At 57.5% G+C, this 18,593-nt stretch overlaps 1 protein-coding gene across 5 annotated transcripts in view; it reads left to right on the forward strand.

The window, feature by feature from the left end:
* The window catches only part of PCDH1 (protocadherin 1), a 48,152-nt gene extending 30,007 nt beyond the window's left edge, over window positions 1–18,145 (forward strand). Inside the window, exons 5-6 of one of the 5 annotated variants that reach the window (XM_067005506.1) lie at window positions 12,670–12,712; window positions 14,207–14,345. In XM_067005506.1, coding sequence (XP_066861607.1) covers window positions 12,670–12,695 — 26 coding nt within the window. In that variant the 3' untranslated portion in view covers window positions 12,696–12,712; window positions 14,207–14,345. Of the gene's footprint in view, window positions 1–383; window positions 532–1,430; window positions 1,766–10,600; window positions 12,574–12,669; window positions 12,713–14,206 lie in introns of those variants that run through there. The other 4 variants (XM_067005503.1, XM_067005504.1, XM_067005502.1 and 1 more) reach the window with 4 other exon arrangements.
* Window positions 18,146–18,593: the final 448 nt, after the last annotated feature.

Below are 18,593 nucleotides of genomic sequence, written 5' to 3' on the forward strand. Positions count from 1 at the left end.
GCTATTGCCTGGCAATGGCTGCAAATGCCAAAGTGTACCAGTCATCAGTAGCTATTCTTATCTGCACCATATCTAAGCACCCTTTCTTCAGTACCAAGTCTATTTGCCAAATAATAGGTTGTCATCCCCAAACTATTTGCGGATTTGGGGCCAGGTCGTTTAGCTTTGTTATTGGAAGAAGCTTAGAATCAAGTCTACAGCAGGGACAAGAGCATGGGTCTTGTCTCTTCTTCCTTTTCCAGCGTGTTGCTCCTCCAGAGAGGACACTGCTCAGAAGGAAAGGTTGGATGAAGCTCCTTCAGGCTCCTTGTTTGCGTTTTCTGTAACACTTTGAAATACGCATTTGAACAGGGCTTGAGACCCATTGTCCTGTATTTGTTCAGACAGGTGGTCCGGAGCAGTTGCAGATGGTCCATGTGACATCTACAGGAGATGGAGAGGCAGCCAGCACCTGAGTTAGGTGCATTTTGGTTGCCAAACCTGCTCACCACAGCCAGAACCCTGTGTGTTTTGTTAGCAAGGGTGCCAGAACAGGCAGCTCCCTTCCTCTGTTGCATTTTGCCCATGCCTGTCCCTGAGCTGTGTTGCGCTGGCACGGCTGTCCGGCCGGCTGCCTGGCAAACTGGATGGGGGAGCGGAGCAGGTTGGTGTCCTGCTGGATTCCTTTCTGCTGTTTTGGCTACTGTGGGGCTCCCCTGGGAGCTGAACTTGCAGGAAGCAGGGCTTCTGCAGAAGGGCAATGAGCAGCCGGGTGAGGTCGGAGCTCAGATTTAGAATATGTCTAAACCAGAATAAGCAACGGAGAGTAAAAGCAATAGACAACTAGGATCCCTCAGCAGTCCCAGACTATTTGTTGTTTTCAAAGAGCTGCTCCCTTAGAAAGCTCCTTTTGAAGTAATTTGACATGCCATTTCCAGCTCCTCTATGATCTAACTCGGTTATTTCCCCTTTATCTTTCTCCGAATGCACCTGAGCATCTCTATAAGCCTGCCTGCCTGCCAGCGCCTCCTCCCATGTAAAGGGACCTGCATTAGTGTGGGATTTAAACTTAATGCCCGAGAAGCTTATGAACTCTCCTATTTGAGCTTCTTGAGGACTTCACACTGCATTTTTTTCTCATAAAAATAGCATGTGCCTGAATTTGAAGGATCGGTCAGCTGTAGATCCCTCAAATGGAAAATCCCTCTTGTCGGCGTGAGATAGAGGATAAAGGATTCATTCCTGTCCCCAGTGAAATCAACGTGAGCTTTGCTATTGAGACAGGTCAAATGTCAGTCTCAGTTGTTCGCTCTTCCCCAGGATTTTATCCTTTGTGCTCTCACTATCAATGAATCTCTCTTCCTGTCTCCTTCCCACAAGCTCTCATCCATCCTGATTTGAAGTCACCTCCATTAAGTGGTTGTAACGCTAGCTCTTTGCTTTACTTGCAGAGAGGACACTCCATAAATCTAACATTAGTCATGGCATCTGGCGAGAGCTACCAAGGATAGGCTGCTTTGACTCAGAGGTTATCTAACCGTATCGGCCCCTGCGTTTGCCTTTCCTCTAAGGAAGCCGAGGCTCCCCGGCAGGATCTAGGGCTCATTTCATGTGAGCTGATGCAGCCCTGCAGCCTGCTCGGGGCCGGGGCCCACGTGGCCGCTGAGCGGTCAGCTCTGTGTCTGGGCTCCCTCTCCATCCCCTCTGCCTGCTCTGAGCAGCACAACGAGCTCCTACAAGCACCTGCAGCCACTTGTGTGCTTTGCTTGTTTCGCTGCCTGTGCGTGTTTGCTGTGCCTGGGGATCGTGCGGCTGCGGGCATGGGGCTTCCCAGATAGCCTGCGGCGGGTGAGCCAGCAGAAGTGCTACAAGTCAGGAATAAAGCAGCTCAGCTGGCACGTATGTGTGCCTCTGGTTGAGGCTGGCTGCAGCCATTTACTTATTCAGGTTGTAAAAAGCAAAATGGTCTTTTGCGGATGGCCGTCGTCCCTCTGCAGGGGGGAGGCTAGGGAATGGGATGGGAGAGAAAAGCAGGATGCTGGAGCTGCATGGGCACGGGTGCACGACAGCAGCAGTTCTCCATCAGTTACGTGACCGTGTCTGTTTTAAAATGCCCTTGCTCGGAAGTGAACAAGCGAGGAGGCAGCGAGAGCAGGGAGAGGGTTAGGGTCTGATCTTTGTTCAGGGATGCGTCAGAACAGCATGTTGTGTTGTTTTATAGCTGCTGAGGAAAGAGAAGATGGAGTAGGGAATGTAAAATGACAGAGTGAGTAGACATGGTATTTGCCTGATGTATTTTGCTAGTAATTAGTATAACACCAATTAAACATAAGTCAACTTTTTTTTTCTTCAGCGATATAAGTTATTGCTTGAAAATATGCCAGCTAAAACCAAGATATTAAACTTTGAGGGATATGGAGATCTCTGTTCCTTGAGGATCTCTAGATGAAATTACCCAGACAACAGGGATCTTGACAAAAGCAAGACTTATTATTATCTAGAAGGAAAATGAATAAAAGCAAAAGAAATTGTGTATTCCACGTCTAGCGTCTTGCTGCTCATTACACACTCAGGAAGGGGCACCCACAGAGATGCAGATACATCAGTGAGCGAAAGCAAATATCTCACTTTCCCGAAGACAAAGCTGCTTTGCCAGCATTGTTCCCCACATTGTTTCCCTCGGCTTGCCCGCCTTTGGGCTCTTCTCCACGGCACTTCTGCAGGCAAACCCTGCTGCCCGCATGCATTTTGCTTTTTTGTTCTCCCAGCCCTGTTTTCCCTCTCTGCTAACCCATGTCATGAGACTCGGGACGGCTTGCCTCTCGGTCACTTGGCACATAAACCTCCTTAATGATGATTAATAGCTTCTTCCTGAGGGTCAATTGCTGATCTTATACATCTCAAATTGCAGATGCTTTTGAGCTCTCTACCTGGCCAGGTCGGGGCTGCTCTTTCCAACAGGTTTGCTGCTGCTTCGCTCAGTGCTACACACTGATTTTTTACTGAACTGTAAGAGCTGCTGCTATTATCTTCTCCTTTTTGAAAAATAACCTGAACAAATCTTGCCCTTGGACCCATTTGGGAAGTTCTCATCTATCTCTGGTGGACCATGAAATCAAAATCTCCTCCTGATAGTCCTGCTGTTCCCTCGTGCCGTGCATTGGGGGTGATGGAGCTGGCAAATCCCTTCGGCTAGCTTGCCTCAAGTGTGAGATGAGGATGTGTCCCTCACGCCTTGCTAGGTGTAATCCTTGCTCCTTCGTTAAGCATGTGGTATTCATTCAGTGCCTGGCAGCCCTCCTTACAAGGGTGCAGGCTTTGTGGTGTCCGACCCGCAGCCAGCAAGCTGCAGCACCCAGGGGTGGGAAGGCTGGCATTCCCCCTCAGAGGGGAGATTTCCCTTCCCATTCCCGCTCTCCCATGAGGCTGACTTTCTGCCATCCTAACAGCAAGCATAGGGCAGAGCAGTTTCCATCAGTGTCAGATGAAGGTTGATGAATTTTTTTTCTTTCCCTAAACAAACCGCAGTCTGCTCTTTTTCCCATTCCTAAACCTCCCTGTTTTCAGAGATGAGCTGATGTCCTCCTGTGCTTGCTCACCTTTAGCAAGCTGCAGTGGCGTTGACGCCTCCTATTTTTCCAGGAGATGAGATCTCCCCAGTCACAGCCATCAGCTGCAAAGCTCCCCGTGCCTCCGTGGGGATTCATGCCAGCACGATGGCAAGCCGTTTAATTCAGAATCGTTAACCACCTGGGCTGATTCCTTGGCAGGAATTTTGGCTGCACTGCGGGAGGATTTGGCCAGTGTGCTTGCTGCTTCTGCCGTGCGCCAGCCACAAAAATCTTTACCATTTACCATCCGCTGCGGACTTCCAACCTGTGAGCGTGTGGCTGTTGGGGAGCGAAGGACGTGCGTTTTCAGCCGGCCTCAGTGCCTGGTTCGCGCTCTCCCCCAGGGGCTGCTCCTCACCTTCCAGCAGCTGGCAGCCTGACACCCTCCTCTGGTGCCGGGGTGTTCCTCCTGGTTTCTTGGCTGTGTTTTCAGGGAGGGCTATCTGTTTGTGGTTGAGCACACCCTACCCGATCCTCTCCTCGTTCCAAACCCTTTCTCATTTTTGCTGTGACAGCCCCCAGCTGAAGCCGTGTGCGGGGTCTCAGCTTCAGGGCCATGTCCCTGCCTTAATGCTCACCCAAACTGGTGCATGCTGCATTTCACCTGCGTTGGGCTCTCAGGCTGGACGTGGTTCTGGGTGCCCACACCCTGTGGTGCCCGAGAGCATCAGGCTGGGTCTAGTGCCCATCCCCTGGCCCTCCAAATGCCCGCTGCTCGCTGCTGGAGCCCTGCGGGGACCTGCTCCCTGCTTTTCTCCCTTCTTGGGGTCTGCGATACTGTGCAGGGAACCAGCAGGCTGTTACAGGCAGACTGCAAAAAAGGTGAAACAACAGGAGCCTGTGCTCTCTTTGCTCTTAAGCATCCCAGGAAAGATCCTGGAAAGGAAACAAAGCACCAGCACACAAATCCATACTGCTGATTCCTCTCCAAGCTTCCTTGGGGCTTAGGCTTGAGCCCCTTCCAGGGGCGGCTTCTCCTCCTCCCCCTGCTCTGCGTTTCCCCCTTGTGCTCTGGGGTTCCTTTGTCTGCAGCCCCCCCCGGCTGAGGCCAGCCCTTTTCATAAAGTTGTGATTTCTTTTGTCACTTAAACACCTATGTGACTTCAAAGGCCTTGAGCAGCGCTTTGCTGCACGGCTCCTGGCCCCCCTGCAAGAACAATTTCCCCTGATTCATTGTCCTGCTAGTGAAAGATTATTAAATTGTTGATGGAGCTTAACAATGGTTTTGTTCAAAGGCAGACACACGTATGCCAGTTCTTTTCTCCTTGACACAAGAGCCGCAATACAAGCGTACAATGAAAGGCAGCCACCGAGGAGCAAGCGCAGAGCGCTTGTAAAGCCGGCGTGGTGTCCCACGTCCTGGTGCACCTCGCGGTCACCTCCTGGGCTGGCACGTGGCTGTCCAACGCCAGCCTCTAGGTGAGGTCCAAAACCCCCTGCAAAAAGACTTTTTTTTTTTTTCCCCTGTATTAATTCTCACTCATACGCTCAGGGGGCTGGGAGGGCCGAGGAGCCAGGAGGCGAGCAGCACTGGAAGGAGCACGGCACGGTCACCCCCTTCCTCCCCTCGGAGCGTGCCGGGCGTGCGCCCGCATCTCCCCTCACAACCTGCGGTGGGGATCATTATATAGACCGTGCAGCCCCGGGCTGCCTGACATTTTGCATTATACAGACTTATTTTCAATTGCTTATCACTTCAGCAGATTTCCAACACTAAAGCTTAAATTTTCCATGCTGGGTTTCCCTCAGGTTGATTTCTTTTTCTTTCTTTCTTAAGTTTTAGCTAAGGCATTCCAGCTGTTTTCTGAGAACAAGACATGCTGTCTCAGCCGTGCTAACAAACTGGTTATAAAAATTTCCTTTCAAGACACATTAGCTTAACTATGCTTTGGAAGAGAGGTGTGGAATTTGGCACAGAAGCTGTCAGCATCGGCTGGGGGTTGTTTACCCCAAAAGGCTGAGGTTTGCACCGAAGGGATGCCAGCACGCATCCCCCACGTAGCTGTGCCCACACGCCCTGGTGCAGCCTTCAAGCAGCAGTTGGGGGGGGGGGGTCACAGTTCTTTTCTGGGGGGCTGGTGCTGCATGGCATGGGCTGCTGCTTGCCTGGAGTGGGGCTGAGAGCAGCTTGCCCAAAGGGAGTGTCCTTCTGTCGGCTTCTCCCTTTTTTTGGCATTCCCAGGACATGTTTCCTGCCCTTCTACCGCTTCCCACCGAGGCTGCCGCAAGCTCCAGTGCCCTCCCTGATGAGCTGCTGCCAGGAAGGGAAGCACGGCTGCAGCTTTAATTAAATGATAAGGGCAGAGCCCCGGAAGTGGGGAGATAAGTGCAGCGGTGTCTGCCACCGCACTTGCCTGGGCTCTTTCTAATTAGCTCGCAGAAGCTCCGATGAGGAGAGTTAACCCTTAGAGGGAGGCTGGCTGCAGCGGCAGGAGGGTGCCAAGGCTGGCCCCAGGGGTAGGATGCTGCAGTTCCCATGGGAGCTGGGGGGGACCCCTGTGTGTCCCCCACCCTGTGCCACAGCAGCAGGATTAGACCTCCGCCTTTCACAGGCAAAGTAAAGCTCTGGGATTAGCCGGCCAGGTTCCTTCTGTTTGAATCATTTGCTGCTTTAACGCATCCTGTGCCTGGTGGGTGGCCTGGGGCTGCCATGCTGCTGCGTTCGTCCCCTCCTGGGGACAGTGGCAGGGGTGCGGGGCACGATCCTGCCGCAGGAGCCATGGGAGAGGTCTGTGGGAGCTCTGGGAGGGGAGGAAGGAGATGGGGTAAGAGGACTGCTGTATGTGGGGAGATGTCAGCAACCCATAATAATAAGGACCGGGAGCTTGCCAGGGCCTGGTGCTACAACAGCGTGGCCGCTGCTCTGCTGCTGTTCACCCAGACGTGGGGCTGCAGAGTGCATTGCTTCAGAGGGCCAGTGGCTCCTTGGCTGTAGGGCAGCAGGTAGCTGGAGCTCTTGGTGGCCTGGCTCCTTCTGGTCACCTTGTCCCATCAGCTGGAGTCCCTGGACCATGCTTCCATGCGTCCCCAGAGAGCCCTGGTGGGACAGGGGGACAGGTCAGCCCCACGGACACAGGCTGAGGGGCGTCTGGGAAGAATCCTGTGCGCAGGAGGCGTTGGCAAAGGCGAGGTGGGAATATGCACGCAGCATTTGTGTCGGTATTTGGGCAGCAGGAATGCGCATACGAGGCATGCATGAGCTGACAGCCCCTGGGGACGGCAGGTGTTGTTCCTCTGCGGATTTACATAACCATCATTAGCTCCAGCTAGAGAGGACGATGCAAAAGGCAGAAGGGGAAGAGTGGCTGAGGAACCAGCTCCTTGTCCAGACCTCTGTGTGCTCCAAAAGGTGTCCCAGGGGTTGGTGCTCCCCTGGGTACTGCAGGGGCGAACCATGAGACCAGGAAGGTGATTTGGGTACGGCACGGTTTGGTTTGGTTACTGCGTGGCTGCCCGACCTTCCGGGTGGTCTTTTGTTGAAGGTCTGTCTTTTGTAGGAGTCATGAGGAGTTCTTGGCTGTCCAGAGGACAGTGTTTGGGTGTTATAGGCAGTGGGGTTTCATCTCAGAGGGAGACTTGTCACTCTGTTTTATAGAGCATAGGTGAGGAGGGGTGCCCAGTAATGCCTATTATTGGACTCTTTACGTTGTTTGGAGTTTTGGCAAACCTGAATGACAAGGAAATGGTTTTTCATGGTGGATGTCTGTGGCTTACCAAGTATTTTGAAAAGTGTTGTTGAAACCTGCCCAGATATCTTGCTTCCAAAAGGAGATAGGGAAGGAAATGGCTGGGCTTACTCCATAGTAAAAGAATCCCGCTGCCCCCCAGCCCCAAGCTTTGAAGATGCAATTTGCTGTGATTTCCTGACCCTTTCATTGTGCCGTCTCTGGTTTCCACAGCCTGTGGGGTGGAGTCTCACTGGCAAAGGCCCTTGCCCCTCCCCAAAAAGCCCCGTGCATCTCCCAGGTTTTCCTGTCCTCTCCCCTGCAGCCCCAAAAGACCCCAGGGGAAATATTTTCCACCAGACAGTGCCTCTGGTCTGCCTCACGAAGCAGACTTTCAAGAAGTGAATTAAGACTGCAGGGACAATCCTAATTTTGGCATTTCCTAACCTTTGAACCCCCTAATCCTATTAAGGTAGTTCTTAATGTAATTATTCTGTAATTTAATGTAATAATTCTGCTTTTTATAGCCCAGAGAAGGTTGAAGCCCCGTGGTGCCAGGGTAGGAGATCATCCAGGCAGCACCACAAGTGCAGAATCTGTTACAGGGGATGGGATTTGCTTCCCTGAGTACTGCAGGGATTGCGGTGAAGTCAGGGGGCAGGTGATTTTGGAGGTCTTCCTCTGAGCCTCAGGAGCATGATCAGGACCCAGAGCCTTCGGTCTGGATGCTCCCGGTACCAGTGGTGCGACCCGCATCCCTTTGCCGCGGCGATGGCTGCAGGATGCTGGTGTGTCACAGCCACCCGCGGGCCGCAGGTGCAGCGGCGGCGGGGCCGTGGCCTCTGCAGCCCCAGCAGCAAGGGAAGGAGGTGGAAGATGTCCCCTGGGAGCCTGGGCTCGGGCTCTCACTGCCGAGGCCTGTGACAAAGCGTTTTAGCGTTACGCTACCTGTGCTGGTGATGCTGAGGCTGGTGGGTGCATCTGTCCCCATTAATTACACACTGGTTCTGCTGTGATACCCTTGGCAGGATCTGGGAAGTCGTTTGCTTCGGTGCTGCAGTTAGTATATGCTGCTGTAATATACTCCAGGGGCCATGGTTTGATCCGTGTGTGCATCTGGGGGCTGACAGGCCATTAACTTTGGAGCGAGCTGTCTGCACTGGTGTTTAGACACCATTGTTCAGCGTTAGGGGAGCGCTGCTCGCCGCTGCAGGGTCTGGGGGAGAAGGCTGCGTGCGCTGTATCTGTTGACTTTGGTGCCCAGGAGAGATCCACCTGTGTGCTGACATCAGAGCGGGATCTTTCTCAGTATTTATTGCGAGCGCTGGTGATGCTCACCATGGCCCAAGATCTGTAGGTGTGGCGTGGAGCTGCAGTAACCACCTTGATGGGCACTGTAGGGTCGCTCCCAGACACCGGCAGCCATCTGTCTGCGTGCTGTCACGACGGTGTTAAGTTTGGAAAGCCATCTGCCTGGGTGTTGTCGTGCTAGAATTGGTCCCCGAAGCCGTCTGTCTGGGTGTTGTAGTGCGAGGAGTGGTCCTGCAAACCGTCTGCCCGGGTGTTGTGGGGATGGCATGAGCTCATTCTAGGAAAAATAGGGACTGACGTGGACGGCGGGGAGCGCGCCGCTTGTGCGCTCAGCTTCTGATATTTCTCTGCTCATTGATCTCTGGAGCATCGCTGTGGAAATGGGCATCGGTCCAGCCGCCTCCCCCAAGGCCTGGAAAGAGAAATTGGTGTCACGCTGGTGCTGCTCTGGAGGCAGAGGGCTTGCGCTGGTGGCCACGTGCAGTGTGGGAATCAGGGACCAGAGGGGTTGGTGGGGGACTGCAGGAGGTGAGCTTGGTGCTCCGGTCCCCCCGTGTCCAGAAGGCGAGCATCCACTTGTCGTGCCCACCTCGTCTGGGGGCCTTGAAGGGGAGGGCCTGGTGTCGCGGCTCTGCAAAGCAGCACAGGGCTCTGCAGCCACCTGCAGCATGGCTCCCCCCTCCCAAAAGCTCTCTGAAGGGGAAGGGGCATTGGGGCAGAGCCCCTGCGCTCCTGTGCACCAAAGAAAGCTCACGCCAAGTCAGGGGACGAGCGGGGACGGGCTGTTGAGCATCTCCTGCTGCCAGAGGTGCGGGAGAAGGGCACGGAGAAGGGTGCGTCGAGGGGAGGGATGGTACAGGGAACACATCCCTGCAGCACTGGGGTGTGAAGACATGGAGAGCACTGGGGCTGCAGCATACAAAACCAGGATTTTGGGGCGCGCTACCCAACCGGCTGCACTGTGAGGGAGCAGCCCATGCAGCAGTGGTGCCTGGAGCAAGCGGCACCGCAGGGGAGAGGTATCTGGAGGGAACAGCGCTGTGAAACATGGCACCTGGGGGACGTGGTGGCACCGCGGGGGACCGGTACCTGTAGGCATCAGCGCCGTGGGGGAACGGTGCTTGCCGGGAGCGGCGCGGAGAGGGGATGGCACCTGTAGGGGGGAACGCGGCAGGGGAGTGCTGCCTGGAGGTAGGCTCTTGTAGGGGAGTGGTGCCTGGGGAGAGCAGGAGAATGGTACCTGGCAGCGGGAGCATGCGGGGGAATGGGGCCCACTGGGGGAAGCCTGCAGGTGCTGGTGCCTGTAGGTGCGAGAGCTTTGGGGGTGGGACATGGAGGGAGTGATGGTGCAGGAATGGCCCCAGTGAGCTAGGGTGGAGCTGGGGAATGGCACCAATATGAGGGAGGTGTGCTGTAGGGAGCTGTGGGAGAGAGCAACACCAGGGAGGAGCTGTTCCCATGGCAGGGAGGACGGTCCTGCTGGGACAGGGTGCCGTGGAAGGTCACCACCATAAGGGACGTCCCAGCAATGCTCTGCAGAGCCCCGAGGGCTCGGTGCAGGAGTGGTGTTGCCAGGTGTCCACACCAGGGAGCGGAGTTGGTGAAGCTGCCCATGCTAGGAGCAGTGTCCTGCCTTGGCCAAAAGCCAGCAGTTTGGAGAGCAATGCCTGGCTTCCCCATCCCAGGTGGGATGGCCTGGGAGAGGAGCAGTGCTGTTGGGCTCTGAGCAGGGGGGGCTGGTTGAAGTCAGGGTCTGATGTTCTCCATGCCATCAGGTAGGGAAGACAAGTCTTTCCAATCTAACACTTCAGGAATGCATCCTGCTTTGCCTCCCAGCTGCTCTCCCAATCTCCCCATAGCCCTGAGCCTCCCCACTCCCTCCTTGCATGCTCTGCTTCCCTCTTCCCCCTCCTGGGCTTCTCTGCATCCTCTGCTGTGCCCTGCTGTCTCACACCCCCAGCCCCATGTTCCTCCTTCCCAGAGCTGCTCCTCTGCATCCCCTCGCCCCTAAATACCTGTCCCCGTGTGCTGCAGCATCCCCGCTCCCCCAGCCCTGAGCACCATGCCTATGGTACTGATGATGTCTGACACGAGTGGAAGAACCAAACCAGAGCGTGCACGTTGGAGATGGTGGCAAAAAGCTGTGGTCCGGGCTGGCTGTCAGCCTGTGCTTGAAGATACCTGGCTTGTAGTGTGCGAGGGAGCCCCAGCCCATCTACTGCAGGAGATGGAAGTGCCTGCTGAGTGATGCTGCCTGCTTTTGTCTCCTGTCTAATGGCACTCAAGTGCACTGTTGAAATCTCCCACGAAGAGCAATAACGCTACTAGAGGAGCCCTTGCAAGTGGGATATAGAGAGATAATTAGCAGCGGCACCAATATGTGCCTCTATGGAGACCGCCCGGCACAAGACTCCTTCCCAAAGAGCAGAGGTGCCCTGGATGCCGGAAGAAAGGGGGGGAGAACAGGGCTGCTGCTCAGGGAGCTTCCCCTCCTCCAGCCAGGGCCGGACCCAGAGCATCTCTGAATGCATGTCCCATAAAAGCCCCCTTTTCATCTGAAAAGTTCAAAGGGATGCGACTTTTACTGCCCCGGCTCATTCCTATGCAATGAGGCCGAGCAGCCCCCAGGCAACCGGAGAGAGCCAAGCAATAGAAAGGGGGGAACCAGTGGGCTGCAGATGCCCAAACAAGCACGCATCCCTCCGGGCAGGGACGTTCAGCCTTCTGGCACGGAGATGCTGATAACAGGATGGGCTGACCCCTCTGGCGTGCAGTGAACAGGCAAAGCTCTGGGAAATGCAGCGTCTGCATGGACCTCGCACCCAGAATCGGCCCTTTGTGGGCAGGATTCCCACCGGCGCTTACCCCCAAAGATTTGTGCTTGCCTGTGGTGGCACATTGAACTCCAGCCCACCGGCATGTGCTGAGAATTAGGCCGTGGGGTCGTGTTTGCTGTAAATTGGGGCTATTCAGGAATTGCACCCTGCCCCGTTCCCGGGCTCTGGAAGCGGAGCTGGTTGTGCTCGCGGCACATAATGCGCTCCTTTAGCGGAGAGCGCGGGTGCCAGCATCTCACTGCAAGAGACAACGCTGGAAAACGGCTTTCGTGCCAGAAACAGACAATGGGAAAAGCAGAATAAAAGACCCTGAACACCGAGTTCCTGCTTGACCCTGCGATTTCTCAGCTGCTATTGGCGCAAGGAAATCTCCATAGCTTTGTTCCCTGGAGAGGTGGCTTTATTTCAGCCCTGCCGGCACCCTCGGCAGAGCACCTTCCCTTGGAGCAGGAAGTGGGGGCACCCAGGACTCCCCGTTGCATGAGTGAGCAGCACCCAGGCTTTCTGGATGCGGAAATGATGACAAGCTGTCCAAATTTTGCATTGGGAAAGGAGATGACAGGAGACGGAGACGTTGCTTCTTGAACAGAAGTGAAAGGCAACACAACATGGCCAGCGGCTACCAGAGCATCCTGTTAGTCCTAAGCGGTGAAAACTGAGGTGTCCCACCTCTGGCTTTGAGTATTTCTCTCTACCTGAGGCTCAGAAAAATAAATGAGGCAACTCTGCATGTGCTCAGGGTAGGACAATTCGTCCATGGCTCTGAGAATGATCCCAAAGCCCTGTGCTGTCAAGCTGAGCTCTCACGGTGGCATGTGGGGGCACCTTGGTCCCTGTGATGCTTGGTCCCCTGCTGTTGCACCCTGCAGCATGAGCATGGCTGTCCCCTGCGCGCGGGTTCCTCTGCGTGTGCCCACCTGAGCGCCCACGGAAACACCTCCAGTTGGGTCGTAGCAGTGTGCCTGTGCGCGCATCTGCCTGCAGGGCTTGGGCCACCACGAGCCGGGTGGCCACAGGCTCTGTGAGCCCTGCAAGGGCCAGCTGGGAGGCTAGGGTGAGGCTGGAGAAACCAGTGAGAGCTTGGCAGCGGTGGCCAAGCAGCCTGAAGGAGGCTGGAGCGGGGCCAGGAGAGGCCAAGGGACTCCTTGGAGGCAGTGGGTACCGAGAGGACATTTTGGGATTTGGTGCAATGCAATGGGGGGGGCTGGTGGAGGCTGGGGCTGTGCACTGATGTGACCCTCTCGTCCTTTTTCTGCTCCTCATTAGAGTCCCCTGAGCGGAGCAGGCTGTGAAGGGGGTCTGCACGGAGGTATGTCCTTGTGGCGTCTGCCAGGATATCACAGCTAACATGTGCGCCAGCGGACGGGACAATTTGGGATGCAGTGGGGGTTGTTTTAGGGCAAGATACGTTCCCACACTGGTTCACTGCTAACCGTGCCCCCTCGTCCATGCCTGTCCCTTTAGCTCTCACTTTTGACCCTTTCCAGCCGTTCCCAGCATTGTACAGAGCCTTCTCCTGCAGCGACCTCGTTGCAACCACGGTGGTGCCTGTGTGTGAAAGCTGTGCGGGGTGACTTGGGGACACACGTGTCCTCGAGCCCCAAGCTGGTGGCAGGAGGGACGTGCTGCAGGGACAGAGCCTCAGCACGCTACAAAGGGCTCTGGTTTGCTCCCTCCCAGGGCCAGGGGTCCTGAGCAGCCTGCCCTTCTGTCCTAGCATCGGCACCAGCCTTGAGCTGCCAGCAGGCGCCTGTGGCAGTGAAGTGTCCTGGCGGTGGCAGAGGGGGGGCTGTGTGGTGCCCTGAGGGGGCTGGTGGCAAGGGATGGCTTGTGTCCGGGACGGCTCCTGAAGGGTCGCTCACCTCCACCTGGAAATGCCACACTGGGGCCTCTGCAGACCTGTGAAGGGCACTCCCTGTGGCCAGGACATGTGGCCAGGGCACAACAAGGCCTCAAAATGTCTGGGACGGAGAGTGGCCGGTGCCTGAGGACACCAGCCCACGACGCGGTGCAGCTGGTGGCCACTTTCCAGCAAGCAGGGAGCTGTGATGCCCTCAGATATCCAGCGCTCTCACGGGCAGGTGTTTGGCACAGAGAAGTTTGGACACACCTGGGACAGGGATCCACGCGTATCAGAAATGTCCAGCCAGTCTAGGGTGGCCGTGGGCTCGCCCAGGTGTGCTTCGCCATGTTCTCAGACTCTGGAGTCTCCGAGGACCTCTGGCTGGTTTCGGGGAGGAACCTCCAATTGGTACTTAGGCTGGCCAGTGGCAAGCAGGGCAGGATGGCCCACGGCTGGTGCTCAGGAGACCTGGCTGTACCTCAGGGCAGTGAAAAGCCTGGCTTAGTTTGGGGCAGTTCCCTGAGGACTCCTGTCCACGCATGACGAAGCTTTTGGGGTGTCCAAGGGTGCGGGACCAGAGGGATTCCTGGGCCCTAGGGTGGGCGCAGGGAGCTCTGCCTCGCCGTTGTCCCACCCGCACCCACTGCAGGGGTTTATTGTCCATGGGGCGCTGGGCTGAGCTTGGCAGGAGGCATCGGCTGCCAGGAGCCTTGGGCTCCCCGCCCAGCTCTGCCTCCATTCTCCGGGTGGCCGCGGGTCTGTCCGTCCCCGTCCCCCCGCTGCAGGAGGGCAGAGGCCTCCCAGCCCTGCTCCTCCTCCCAAGGGGTCGCGGGGTCCCCCTCTGGCCTGGGAGCCCGGCCCTCTTGGTCACCCCATGTGTCCCCCCAGACCTACAGCCTCACGCCACCGACCTGGCGGGTCCCGGCCGTGCCTAACAATGCTCTCCCTTGCTTCTTGCAGATCTCCGGCCTCTGCCCGATGTAGCCATGACTGGGACCTGTACCCGGGAGTGCACAGAGTTCGGCCACTCCGACACCTGCTGGATGCCCGGCCAATCCTCCCCCAGCCGCAGGCCCAAGAACGCCCTCAAACTCTCCACTTTTGTGCCTTACCAAGACAGAGGGAGTCAAGAGCAAGTCGGGAATGGCAGCCCCAGACTCTCAGAAGAGCGCAGCACCAAAATGGCCAACCTCCGCCTGCTCCCCACGTACAGTGCCTTCTCCAATAGTAGCCATGAGCCCTGCAAGGACTCTCCCATGGAGGAAATTCCTCTCACCCAGACCTCGGACTTCCAGCCAGCCACCACCCCCTCGTCCCAGACCACCAAGAGGGAGATATACCTGTGAGGCTGGCCCGAGGGGCTGGGAGCAGACGTGCTTCTGAGGCCAGCGTCCAGAGGAACATTTGAAACTTCGATGCTTTACGGGCTCCTGTGGCCGGGTCTCCTCCGGGTGGTGGTTGAGGTGCCCAGGGGCTGTGAGGACAGCAGGGCAGGGCAAGGCAGGGATGGAAGGAGCGCCTTTATAACCCATTTTCCGGGGCGGGTGGGAGGGGTGAAGGCATTCAAAACCCGATTTCTGAGCACTTGCGGGTGCATGCCTCTGAACTGCGTGGTCGGGGAGGGCTGGGCAGGCTCCTGGTGCGGAGGGCACGGCCGGGGAGAAGGGCTGACGTACCAAAGGTCCGCGCAGAGCTGGTGGAGTTCCTGGGGCTTAGGACGAGGGGTGTCCCCGCGCACAGGGAGCGAGCTGCCCGGCTCTTTGCTGTAGACTCCTGTAAATACGAACCTTAGGAATGACATTCAAGTCCTGCCTGATCGAAACTTTTTATTGTCCTTGAAACAAAAGACATTTAAATGAACACACACACACACACAATCCCAATCCACAGGGAGCAAGTTCCAGCTATGAATGGTTTGCTGTGTGGAAGAGCCCGCGGGAGCGCAGCGTCCGGCCCACACTCGTGTTCTATATTGTAAATAGAGATGTGACCAGTCCCTGAAACAGCAGCTGGGGAGCTGGAGGAGAGGGGCAGCCCTAGCCGGACTGTAGGGACTTGACTATTTTTCAGCCTGGATCTCTTTCGGAACGTTGTCACTGTGCCCACAAGCTGCAGGGTCCCTAGGGACTGCCCGGTGCCATAGGCGGGGGCCGCGCTGGGGGTGTCCCTGGTGGCCCTGCGCCCCGTGGCCAGAGGAGGGACGGGGAAGTCCCCAGGCAAGGGACCGGCTGGGTCCGGAGAAGCCCTCAGTCCCACTCTGCTGGCAGGGAGGTCGGCATCGGCTGTGGCGTCTCAGCCCATTGCCTTGTGCCTCCTGCGGGGCCGGGGATGCCGGTGGGGCCGGCTGTGCCATGCCTTCGACCTCCGTCCTGTCCGCCTGTAAGCCACCATTGCCTTCGTCAGGAGGAGCGTTGTCTCAGGGTCACGCCGGGGGCCACCACGCCCCTGCCCGCTGGTGTCCCACCGCCCTTAGGCCACAGGGCCGCTCTCACGGGCTCCAGCTTTCTCTTCCATTGTCCGGTCCCCGCTGCCCCCGGCTCCCCTGCAGGGTACCCAAGCGGGTGACACCGCGCAGGCGGCGGGGACGGCGCTCCCGGAGATGCGCACGCCGGAGCGGGGATGCCCAGGTGGTGCGTCCCTGAGCACCTCCGCCTGTTTTTTGGGTGACCCCAGCAGGAGGGCTCTGGGGGACTCATGCCTCATTCCTGGGTCACCCTTCCCCGGTCCCCCCCATCCCCGCTGGGACGTGGGGACGGGCTGTGCTGCACCCTTGTTCTTCCCGTACTTGCACGTCGGTCGTCTTCATCTCTGGGATCTTCCTTAGGGAGCAAGGCCAGTGGTAGCTGCAGGACGGTTTCCCCCGCTGCTCACCCTCGGTCCGTGCACGGGGAGAGGCTGGGGCTCTTCTCACCGATGGCTCGACCAGCACGGGGTGGGGACACCGCAGGGACACAGCGCCCCGGCACCGCCCCACTGGCTGCTGCGGCCAGCGGGCTGCCCTGCTGGCGCTGCAGTGCCTGTCGGGGACCCCCTGCCCACCTCCAACCTCCAGCAGCCCCTCTCTGAGCAGCTCCTCTCCCTTTGCTTGGGCAGCAGTGGCAGGATGCGGCCAGCTCCCAGTGACCTGCGGGGCTGCGCGGCCCCAGCCCTGCTCCTCACCTGCCCCGGGGACCTCGGGGTGCCACCCGGAGGGGGCAGGACCCTCCTCCCGGCCCCCCGCTGCTGCTCCCCACCCGCCGGCCGGCGGCCCCGTGGGGCAGGCGCCTCGCTCCGGGTGGCCGTCCGTCCAGGCGTCCCTGCTCTACCCGCGGCCACGCAGCGGGGCCACGCTCTCCTGGCCTGGCTGCCTGAGCAGGTCACGCTCCTGAACTTGTTTTTAATTGTAGCTCTGTAGTTTCAGGGCCTAACTGGGCAGAATGTGCAATTTGGCCGCGCTGGCCAGGATCTCTGACTCCACTGCCAACTCGACTGCTCACGCCTCCCCGCGGCTCCGGCGGTGGCAGTGTCCGGTGCCCCTCTTGGGGACCCCCCGGCAGACCCAGATCAGAGGGGTGCTTGTCCAAGACCAGCTTCCCCTGGCTGCTGCCTGCGGGTGGGCTCCCTACCTTCTGCTCGGGGTCACCAGCAGGACCCCGAAGCTCCAAGCCCTGTGGCTGGGGTTGCTGTCTTGTCTCCTGGAGCGCCTGGCGATGTTCTCAGTGCGAGCGTGTTGCAAAGGGGGGGGTGAGTGCAGAGGGGACAGGTCCCCGGGGAGCCATGGGGATGGGAGGGATGGGAGCCGTGGGGATGGGAGCCATGGGGAGGGGTATTATGGGGATGGGAGCCATGGGGATGGATGTCGTGGGGATGGGAGGGATGGAAGCCATGGGGGTGGGTGACATGGGAATGGGAGCCATGGGATTGGAGGTATAAGGGGTGTCGAGTTTGGGTGGGCGCTCAGAGGGGTGTTGGGGCTGGGTCTTTGGAGGGGAGCACAGTGGGGAGAAGACATGGGTGGTGGAGAGGGGTTGGGCATCTTGGGGGGGGGTGAGGGCAGGTGTATGGGAAGGAACAGAGGGGGCAGAGGGAGCGGGTCCTCCATGGGTTGCCAAAGGGGGCAGCAGATCCATGGGGAGGAGAAAATACTGGGCAATGGTGCTGGGACGGGGCCATTGGGGAGGGTGAAGCTGATGGTGTCACTGGGGACCAGTGTTGGGGGGGTGAGGGGGTTGTACGAAGAAGAGGTGCTGTTGGAAAGAAGCTCATTTGCACAATTATAAGCCAGAAGGATAAAGCCTCCGTGCACGTGGGGGGATGCTCCCCACGGGCTCCAGCCTAGACAAGCACAGGGAAGAGGAGGGGGTTGGATGCCTCTGCGGGGGGGTTCACCGTATCTCACACTGCACTAGGACAAGCCAGGGGTAAAACCAAAGGTGGGAGCCAGGGAGCAGGCGGGCTGCGTGGGAAGGATCTAAGCGACCCCTTTGTAGCTCTTCAGTGTTGGTTCTATTTATACGAGATTTCATTTCCTTGCTTGTGATGCCTTGTTTTTTGTACAGTTTTATGTACATGCAGGTGTAGCTTTTCTAAAGGAGAAATCCTATGGCAGAGTAAAGTACCCAACTATTTTTCAGATGGTGACCTATGTCTAAGGCAACGCCTCTTGCTAAGGTTGTATTGCTCTCAATGTGTGATGCATTTCCCTGTGCGGGGAAGGCTTTCGGCCTTGGGCTTGGTTTTCCCCGGGCGCTGTGAGCACAATTGATTCCCTTGTAACTTTCTGTTCAGAGCAGTGAGCATGACACCGTCGTGATCCCCTTTCCGTTCTCTCCTGTTCTGTTTGTTTGCTGAGCTGTCAGATGACCAACTCCATTGTAATTAGCCCTTCCTAAAGCTTTACAATAAAAGTGTGAAAACCCGGGTGCCTGTGCCTGGCAGCTTCTTCCCACACCTCGCCTCCCCACGGGAGAGGGCACGTGCGGGCAGCGGGCAGCCTCTGTGGCTCCCACCTCCATCGCTGCTCCTTGGGGACCATTTCTCACCCTTTCACCACCTCCTTCACCAAGCAGGTGGTTTTTTAGGTCCTTTAGACCCAAACAAAACATCTGCACCACCCCAAACAGGGACAGTGCCAGGCTCCCACGGCTGGCATGGGGGCAGGCAGCAGACGTGCCCCTGGGTTACCTGGGAAGGGGTACACCATCCCAGGTCCTCCCAGGCCCTCCTGGTTTTGTGTCCCCTCACTCCTCGTGCTCCTTCCTCCTCCCCACTCACCCCAGGCTCTGCAGCCCCCTTGGCCCCCCATTTACGCCTCCTTTTCTCCTCCTCCCACCATGCCACCTCCTCCAGTCCCTCCCACCTTCACCCT

Source organism: Anser cygnoides, chromosome 14 (assembly GCF_040182565.1).
Source record: "Anser cygnoides isolate HZ-2024a breed goose chromosome 14, Taihu_goose_T2T_genome, whole genome shotgun sequence".
Lineage (NCBI taxonomy): Eukaryota > Metazoa > Chordata > Aves > Anseriformes > Anatidae > Anser > Anser cygnoides.